This window comes from Chiloscyllium plagiosum, chromosome 12, assembly GCF_004010195.1.
Source record: "Chiloscyllium plagiosum isolate BGI_BamShark_2017 chromosome 12, ASM401019v2, whole genome shotgun sequence".
Taxonomy (NCBI): domain Eukaryota; kingdom Metazoa; phylum Chordata; class Chondrichthyes; order Orectolobiformes; family Hemiscylliidae; genus Chiloscyllium; species Chiloscyllium plagiosum.
In genome coordinates this window covers 56,297,982-56,307,179 of record NC_057721.1, presented here as the reverse complement: position 1 = coordinate 56,307,179, position 9,198 = coordinate 56,297,982, and the positions used below count along the sequence as shown (strand labels likewise).

Below are 9,198 nucleotides of genomic sequence, written 5' to 3'. Positions count from 1 at the left end.
CACCCTCTCCTCCCTGACCTATCACCTTCATCCCCTCCCCCACTCACCCATTGTACTCTATGCTACTTTTTCCCCACCCTCCTCTAGCTTATCTCTCCACGCTTCAGGCTCACTGCCTTTATTCCTGATGAAGGGCTTTTGCCCGAAACATTGATTTTGCTGCCTCTTGGATGCTGCTCTTGTGCTCTTCCAGCACCACTAATCCAGAATCTGGTTTCCAGCATCTGCAGTCATTGTTTTTACCTCACAGCTCTCTATGTCAATTGTCCTTTCATGGTTTAGTCAAGTCTTTCTTCATGCTTACATTTCTTCATACTGGGCAACATCTTAAATTACAGATAAAAACAGAAATTGCTGGAAAAACTCAGCAGGTCTGGCTTTAATTTCTCTCCAGAGATGCTGCCAGACCTGCTGAGCTTTTTCAGAAATTTCTGTTTTTGTTTCTGATTTTCCAGCATCTGCAGTTCTTTTAGTTTTTATTCAGCATCTTAATGATGGTGTATTGTACCCTGACCAAAATTTTAATTTCTTTCCTCTGGTGCAAAACTGAACAATGCACGCAGTATTCTAACTGAATCTCTGCCCCACCCCAAGCAATACCAGCCCAGGGTAAATTCCAAGATGAGATGTAAACAAGTTAAGGTTTTGTTGCAAGTCATTCTTGGTAAGGATGTTTCCTTTGTACAGATAGTACTCAAGATGGCAAGTTGGGAATTATCCTGTATCAAAATGACAAGTTCTTTCAGTCCAAGGTCCGTCAGTGTACTAACAATCAGAGTCGTCAAGTTATTTCTGGAACTATTGCAGAAGGGGTTCTGAATGGTGTTGAGCTACTTTTTAACCCAAAGGTAAGAATACAACTTTGTCTGACATATACCGACAATCCAATAGGACTTGCGCAAAACAGAAAGACAGAGCTATCATGGAATTAATTTTAGATGGGGTGACTATCAGAAATTTTAATAAGCTAAGGTCTGTTTATCATTTGCAGTACAACTGGGTGCATTAATAATTTTTAACACCTAACCTAAGAGTAGCTTTAACTCAAAGTCAGGCATGATGACATCAAGGTTTAAGATACAGAATGCTCCCATAATACTTAATGAGAGGAGATAACTTTTAAAGCAAAGTGGAAAAGAGCAAAGGTCATTGACCCATCTGCTGATTAATCAGCAAGATTGTTTGAAGTTCATAATTACTGATATTTTTAACACATATATTGGAAAGACAAACACTAACAAAGGAACATGATTTTGGCAGAATTTTTGTAACATCAGACTAAGCACAGGAGGTATTTCTGCTCAGGGGTGGAGCAAGTTTTCTTACGTAGTTACATTCTTCTCAGCTAATTACATATGCAAGCTTGGCTAAAACTTAAAATTTATGGCCAGGAAGTACTGAATCCTGATGGGACATTCTGGGCTCCAGTTTCCAGACACTATTTAAAAGGCACATGACTGCACTTTATGCAACTCAGGACTGTCTGTGTTTTGAATTCCACATTCCCATCTACCTCTGACAACCCTTCATTCTACGCCTAACAAGAATCGGTCTCCCTCTGTCATAAAAGTATTCAATGACCCAACTCTACCATTTTCTGAGGCAGCGAATTCCAGCGAAGGATAAGAATATTAACCATCTTATCGACTGTTAATTTCCCATTCTCACTCTCTAGTGGACCAACATACACTTTATATTATACTTTTCCTTTTTATTTACTTGTAGAAACACTTATTATCCATATTTACATTTCTAACTAGCTTCCTGACTTGCTTTAATCTGTTTCTCTTCATTAATCTTGTCGTTGGTCTATGTCATTCTTTATGTTCTTAAATATAATACAATTACATATGATCATATAAATACGTAGTTTAAAATATTAATCTTAGACTCACTCTTCTCCCTTATAAATTAAATATAAAATTCATTCTTATTGTGAGCATAGAGTCATAGAGATGTATAGCACGGAAACAGACCCTTCGGTCCAACCCATCCATGCCGACCAGATATCCCAACCCAATCTAGTCCCACCTGCCAGCACCCGGCCCATATCCCTCCAAACCCTTCCTAATGATATACCCATCCTAATGCCTTTTAAATGTTGCAATTGTACCAGTCTCCACCACATCCTCTGGCAGCTCATTCCATACACGTACCACCCTCTGCGTGAAAAGGTTGCCCCTTAGGTCCCTTTTATATCTTTCCCATTTCACCCTAAACCTATGCTCTCCAGTTCTGGACTCCCTGACCCCAGGGAAAAGACTTTGTTTATTTATCCTATCCATGCCCCTCATAATTTTGTAAACCTCTATAAGGTCACCCCTCAGCCTCCGATGCTCTAGGGAAAACAGCCCCAGCCTGTTCAGCCTCTCCCTGTAGCTCAGATCCTCCAACCCTGGCAACATCCTTGTAAATAACACTCCCTCGGACCTTACCATTAAGTGTATAAGTCCTGCTAAGATTTGCCTTCCCAAAATGATGACCTAGAGATCTCAGAATTTTTTTAGATTAGATTAGATTACTTACAGTGTGGAAACAGGCCCTTCGACCCAACAAGTCCACACCGACCCGCCGAAGCGCAACCCACCCAGACCCATTCCCTTACATTTACCCCTTCATCTAACACTACGGGCAATTTATCATGGCCAAATCACCTAACCTGCACATTTTTGGATTGTGAGGGGAAACCGGAGCACCCAGAGGAAACCCACGCAGTCATGGTGGCAGAGTGTTTAGCACTGCTGCCTCTCAGCGCCAGAGACCTGGGTTCCATTCCCACCTCGGGCAACTGTCTGTGTGGAGTTTGCACATTCTCCCCGTGTCTGCGTGGGTTTCCTCCGGGTGTTCCGGTTTCCTCCCACAGTCCAAAGATGTACAGGTTAGGTGAATTGGCCATGCTAAAATTGCCCGTAGTATTAGGTGTAGGGAAATGGGCCTGGGTGGGTTGCTCTTCGGTGGGTTGGTGTGGACTTGTTGGGCCGAAGGGCCTGTTTCTACATTGTAAGTAATCTAATCTAATATTGTATAATACAAAATATCTAATATAACCTGCTCTCTGGTTGGTGCTCTAATTACTAACTTAAAAGCATTCCATGAACACTTCATCCAGGCTTTTCTAGTTTATATGTGAATTAAAATCACCATAATTATTTCTTTTATCATGTGCTCTCAATATTTATTTTTAAATACTTCATCCTACATTATGATTACCATTAGACAGCCTCTACAAACGACTTGTTTTACCCTACTGCCTTTCGGTTCCACCGTCCAATTCTGTTTACCAGTTTCCTGAACTCATATCATCTCTAACTTTTGCACCATTTGCATCCTTGATTAGCAGAGCTACCCGACCACCAATATCTAGCTTTTTATTCTTCCTAAATTTCACATACCCTTCAATATTCTGGACATAACCCATGTCATTGTGTAACTTATATCTTGATAGTGTCAGCTCTTTTCATTATTCCTCAGATGATGAAGCAATTCGTGTTTGCATGCATTAGGACGTGGATAACAATATCTGCATTGATGAGTGGACTGTAAAGGTTGTGTTGATCACAAAAGTCCCTTTACAAAGGGTATCTGTCATGCACATTTGTTAAGAGAAGCCATAGTCCGATCCAGGTGGTGCAGACTGAATTTTCACGTAACCATCTAGAAGAAAATGAGGTCTGCAGATGCTGGAGATCAGAGTTGAGAGTGAGTTGCTGGAAAAGCACAGCAAGTCAGGCAGCATCTGAGGAGCGGGAGAATTGACATTTCGGGCCGGAGCCCTTCATCAGGAATGAGGCTGGGAGCTGCGGGGGTGGAGAGATAAATGGGAGGGGGGGTGGGGCTGGGGAGAAGGTAGTTGAGAGTGCAATAGGTGGATGGAGGTGGGGGTAAAAGTGATAGGTCAGAGAGGGTGGAGCGGATAGGTGGGAAGGGATAGGCATAAAGCTACTCAGGGAGTATGAGGAGCCAAAGGTTGTTTAGAGGGTATTAGGTTGTATTAGGTTGTATGAAGGAACCCACACTTATCAACCCCACTGCCCCGTGGCTGAACATTTCAATTCCCCCTCCACTCTGTGAACGACATGCAGGACCTGGGCCTCCTCCATTGCCACTCCCTCACCACCTGACGCCTGGAGGAAGAACACCTTATCTTCCGCATTGGGACCCTTCAACCCCAGGGCAACAATGTGGACTTCACCACTTTCCTCATTTCCCCTCCCCCCACCTTACCCCAGTGCCAACCTTCCAGTTCAGCACCGCCCTCAAGACCTGTTCCACCTGTCCATCTTCCTTCCCACCTATCCGCTCCACCCTCCTCTCCGACCTATCACCTTTATCCCCACCACCATCCACCTGGTGAAGTGCTCCGGCCCGAAACGTTGATTCTCCTGCTCCTCAGATGCTGCCTGACCTGCTGTGCTTTTCCAGCAAAACACTCTCAACTTTCATGTAACCATCACTTAGTCTGCTACTTTACTTCATTATGCATTCCTCCAAATAACTTACATCACTTCAGGTCAAAGGATCATCTCAGCAAATATGATTCTGCATTTTGTCCACCATGACAGAGACCAGGTATGGGTCAAGAAAAGATTTGGCCTTCTCCTCTCTGCTTCCCTGCACTCACCCATTTTCACAAGGCCTAAATGTTCAGCTCTGTCAGATCTATTTGTTCTTTTTTTTTAACCAAAGTTTCAATGGGAATATTTTGGAATGGCTGCAGATATCTTCTCTTTTGTCATTTTTGCATTCTTGTTCTCTTACCAGCCCTTCGCTACCTAACTGCAATAATTTTTCATCTCCCTACACCAGCTTTTAATGAATTCCAGTTTTTCAATAAAATCTGTTCAGACATTTCATCTGTTAAGTCTATTTTTTCCCTATAATTTTGTTTCCTTCCAGTTCTATTATTCAAGTATTTTCTACATTCAGTTTTAAACTACGGTCTACAGCCACAATATTAACCTGTCTTTTACAAATGTTGAAAGCCCAACATTTTCTGTTTTTTTTCACATTTTTTTTAAACAAGATATAATGCTGCATTAATATTTTTCTAGCAGAAGACTTGCGGGTTTAGTTTACTGCTTAAATATAGCAATGCATTGAACAATAATCCTTGTAGTAATGCAAATATTAGGATTAACCATTGAATAAAACACATTATGAGTGTAATATATTGGAAGTGCCAAGATTTGCAGCAGCTCACAAAGAAAGCCATTGCAACATTGTCAGAACAGTTAGACTATATGATGAGAATGATTTTTCAATGTAATCTGAGCAAATAGAAATTAAAGCTCCTACATAGTAATGCCAAACTGATACTTTCAAAAATTTGGATTATCATGTACAGAAATGACAAAAGCATGATGATTAATTTTGCACAATTTTTCTTAATAAATCAATTTATTTATATTTGTATCCAGTACAATTCTGCAGAATACTTCATTCATGATCATGCCTGTGTGTTTTGGGACTATGACATGGATGATTGGAATACAGCAGGCTGTTCAAAGAGCACAGATGAGTTTGGTTACTTGCGATGTCAGTGCAATCACGCCACTAATTTTGCCGTGTTCATGGTAAGACAAGAATTATATCTTAATTAGGCATTATATCTTACAGCTGCACTCAGTCTGCTCTCTCTGGAGACACTCGTTATATCCTTGTCTGAAAGGCATCATCTCTCCTCATCCATCATACTCCCCTCTTGTACTCATCCTTCAATCAGCCAGTGCAGATGTTGTCCTCCTGTAACCAAGCTGATGCCAATACTCATAACATTCTACATTATTTCTTTGCAGTAGAGAGCACACAGCTGCAAAGAAATATTGAGACCCGGAAGGTTGAAGTTAAATTTAGCAAATAATGATGCAACGGAATACACACAAGAGTGAAGACAAGCAGGGCGCTGGAGATGGAGGGGTAGCCTGCTATGCACTAGTATCTTGATGGTCAAAAACAATACATGCCGCCTGCCCATTAAGTGGGAAGGTCGCAGGGGGCTGCAGATGTCAGAAATGTGATTGTGAGCTCCATAAGACACTCCATAAGTGCTTGGTTGAGGGAGCTGATCCTCTGCTTATAGATGCTGGATTGGGGTTCTCATTCTTCACAGCTCAATGTCTGAGTCTAATCCTTCTTCCCTGCGGAACTTCAGCATGAGGCTGAGGAAAAGGTAGATGGTATTGGATTGTGGGCTGCTTTTACTTTTGCTTTATATCATAAATGCAAGGTAGGGCTTCATAAGTTGCTCCAATGGCACAGTGAAGAACGGAAAGTGCAGCTGCAAGTGAGTAAAATGCAGGAAGATGAAACAACATCCAAATTGACATTGAATTGTCAAAAACACACTGTCAGAAGAAATGTTGAAATCAGCTGTCTTATATGTCTTCTAGTTCCTATAAGTTACAAATATTTCTGCGTATGTCTTCATGTGACTGTGGACTCTTAGACTGATGCATTGTTAATTGGCATATTTCTGTTGTACATCAGTAAAATATGGTATCTTGGAAAATATATTGGTTGCTATTGTTCAGGTTCATTAATCAAAGGTTCCCTAACCCGTCAGTATCACTGAAGAATCATTTTCCATTATGCATTCACCTGGCTGAGCCTGTTGAGTTCCTGGCAGCTGAGAGAAGATACTGTTGCAGACAGAATCCCTGGTTAAAACACAGCCTAATGACGTTGTGGTTCTGTTCGCTGAGCTGGGAATTTGTGTTGCAGACGTTTCGTCCCCTGTCTAGGTGACATCCTCAGTGCTTGGGAACCGCCTGTGAAGCGCTTCTGTGATCTTTCCTCTGGGATTTGTAGTGGTTTGAATCTGCCGCTTCCGGTTGTCAGTTCCAGCTGTCCGCTGCAGTGGCCGGTATATTGGGTCCAGGTCGATGTGCTTATTGATTGAATCTGTGGATGAGTGCCATGCCTCTAGGAATTCCCTGGCTGTTCTCTGTTTGGTTTGACCTATAATAGTAGTGTTGTCCCAGTCAAATTCATGTTGTTTGTCATCCAAGCAACATGAGTTCGACTGGGACAACACTACTATTATAGGACAAGCCAAACAGAGAGCAGCCAGGGAATTCCTAGAGGCATGGCACTCATCCACAGATTCAATCAATAAGCACATCGACATGGACACAATATACCGGCCAATGCAGCGGACAGCTGGAACTGACAACCGGAAGCGGCAGATTCAAACCACTACAAATGCCGGAGGAAAGATCACAGAAGCGCTTCACAGGAGGCTCCCAAGCACTGAGGATGTCACCTAGACAGGGGACGAAACGTCTGCAACACAAATTCCCAGCTCGGTGAACAGAACCACAACAACGAGCACCCGAGCTACAAATCTTCTCCCAAACTTTGAACAGCTTAATGACCTTTAATATTGAATATTTAATTGACTCACCAGTAGTTCCAGGGCATTTCCAGTTGGCCTTCAAACCTGCCTGATTGAAGCCTGGAAGAGGACAGGCTGATGTCAGGATCCAGAACCAATCTCAATTCTCAGGGAATCAGCTTCTCACATATGCTGAAACATCATCCCACACCACCCCTACCCTTTCTCTTTAAATATTATGTTCATTGTTTTAAAGGCATCTTCTACCCTCATGAACTGTTGTACACAAATGCTCCAAATTATCTCCAGTTACAGAAGTCCTTGATCCTAGGCTCATTTGTTGCTCTGGACTGATATTCAAAGTTGGTTCAATTGGGGCAAATCATTGGGAGTGAGTGTAAATTATTGAAAATTTGGAAATTCTCAAGAAAGAGTGACCTTTTCCCCTCTGTCCACATCCCTTACAAAGTTCTTTTCCAATCCTTTCAGTTGCTCTGCACACCCTCCACCACTCCCAAATATCAGTAAGAGTTTGCTCAAACTCATTGTGAGCAATACCCTGGATTAGCTAGTCTTAAAGAAAAGTGATGCAAAATGTACTTTTTAAAGTTTCAGATGGACAATCATTTGTTTGAAAACAATATAATTTGCAAAACCCAACTATTATCAATCCTTTGTTTTATGATAGAGCTTCAGACGGAATTACAACTACACTGAACCATTAAATATTGTGACATATGTTGGATGTGGGTTTTCAATTCTTGGGTTAGCCATCACCATTGTATTTCAAATTATAACCAGGTAAGAACTTGAAATAACGTGAACAATGGTAAATTAGTAGAACAGTAATTATTTCAACAGCTTTTTTACACATTGTGTACACATTAAAGAATGTGTTACTTTCTGTCTGAGAGTTAAAAACACATTCACACCGCAGGTATAATCTGTGGGATTGTCTGGGTGGATCTAAGTAGTTTTTGTCAGTTCTGGACATTGCAGCATTACAGTGGCTCAGATGACATGTACTTTCAGCCATGTATCTGTTTTCCACTTCAATTCAGATAAGCACATTTCACACACTGAAGGAGGCGAGAGGTAAGTTAGAAATGCACTCACTGTTAGGCAGAAAATGAGCACAGGATAATTTAATTTTAAGGCCTGATTTACATAGTATTGGTTCACTTGATGCTTCTATTCAAGCCAGAGTCAAAGTTATTTTAATCAACCTGCTCAGCATGTTATGTCTGCCTGCTCAGGTTAGTCTGCCTGCTCAGGTTAATCAACCTGCTCAGACCTTCTGGGCAGGTGGGATTTGAACTTCGGGACTAGAGATAGAGATACTACTTCTGAACCATAAACCCATCAGGCTGGAGATAAAATTGCAGTCTGCAACTAATGATGCAATTGGATTTAGATCAATATATTTAAAGATTAATTCGATGGGATTTAGATGAGTGGCTGAGCAAGCCTCAGTGAATGTTGCAGAATCTACCATCCCTATTGGCAATGGATCTGAACCATTACGATTATCTTCTTTTAACAGGTTTCTTGGGTTAGTGCTAGAATGCAAGATGTTCTAAGCAGTTTCTACACTCTTGGCTAGAAGTTGTAGCCTTTGTGGACTCATTTCACTTGAGACTTGAAGCTATCAGAAGGAAGAGGTAGACAGTCTGTTTATCCCTGAGGTAAAAACAATGACTGCAGATGCTGGAAACCAGATTCTGGATTAGTGGTGCTGGAAGAGCACAGCAGTTCAGGCAGCATCCAAGGAGCTTCGAAATCGAAGTTTCGGGCAAAAGCCCTTCATCAGGAATAAAGGCAGTGAGCCTGAAGCGTGGAGAGATAAGCTAGAGGAGGGTGGGGGT

At 41.7% G+C, this 9,198-nt stretch overlaps 1 protein-coding gene across 5 annotated transcripts in view; it reads left to right on the top strand.

The window, feature by feature from the left end:
- adgrg7.1 (adhesion G protein-coupled receptor G7, tandem duplicate 1) overlaps nucleotides 1–9,198 on the top strand; it is a 70,201-nt gene that overhangs the window by 29,292 nt on the left and 31,711 nt on the right. For all 5 annotated transcript variants that reach the window (XM_043701134.1, XM_043701132.1, XM_043701133.1 and 2 more), the window contains 3 exons: nucleotides 688–848; nucleotides 5,418–5,573; nucleotides 8,022–8,134. In XM_043701134.1, the coding sequence (XP_043557069.1) occupies nucleotides 688–848; nucleotides 5,418–5,573; nucleotides 8,022–8,134 (430 nt within the window). The remainder of the gene's footprint in view (nucleotides 1–687; nucleotides 849–5,417; nucleotides 5,574–8,021; nucleotides 8,135–9,198) is intronic.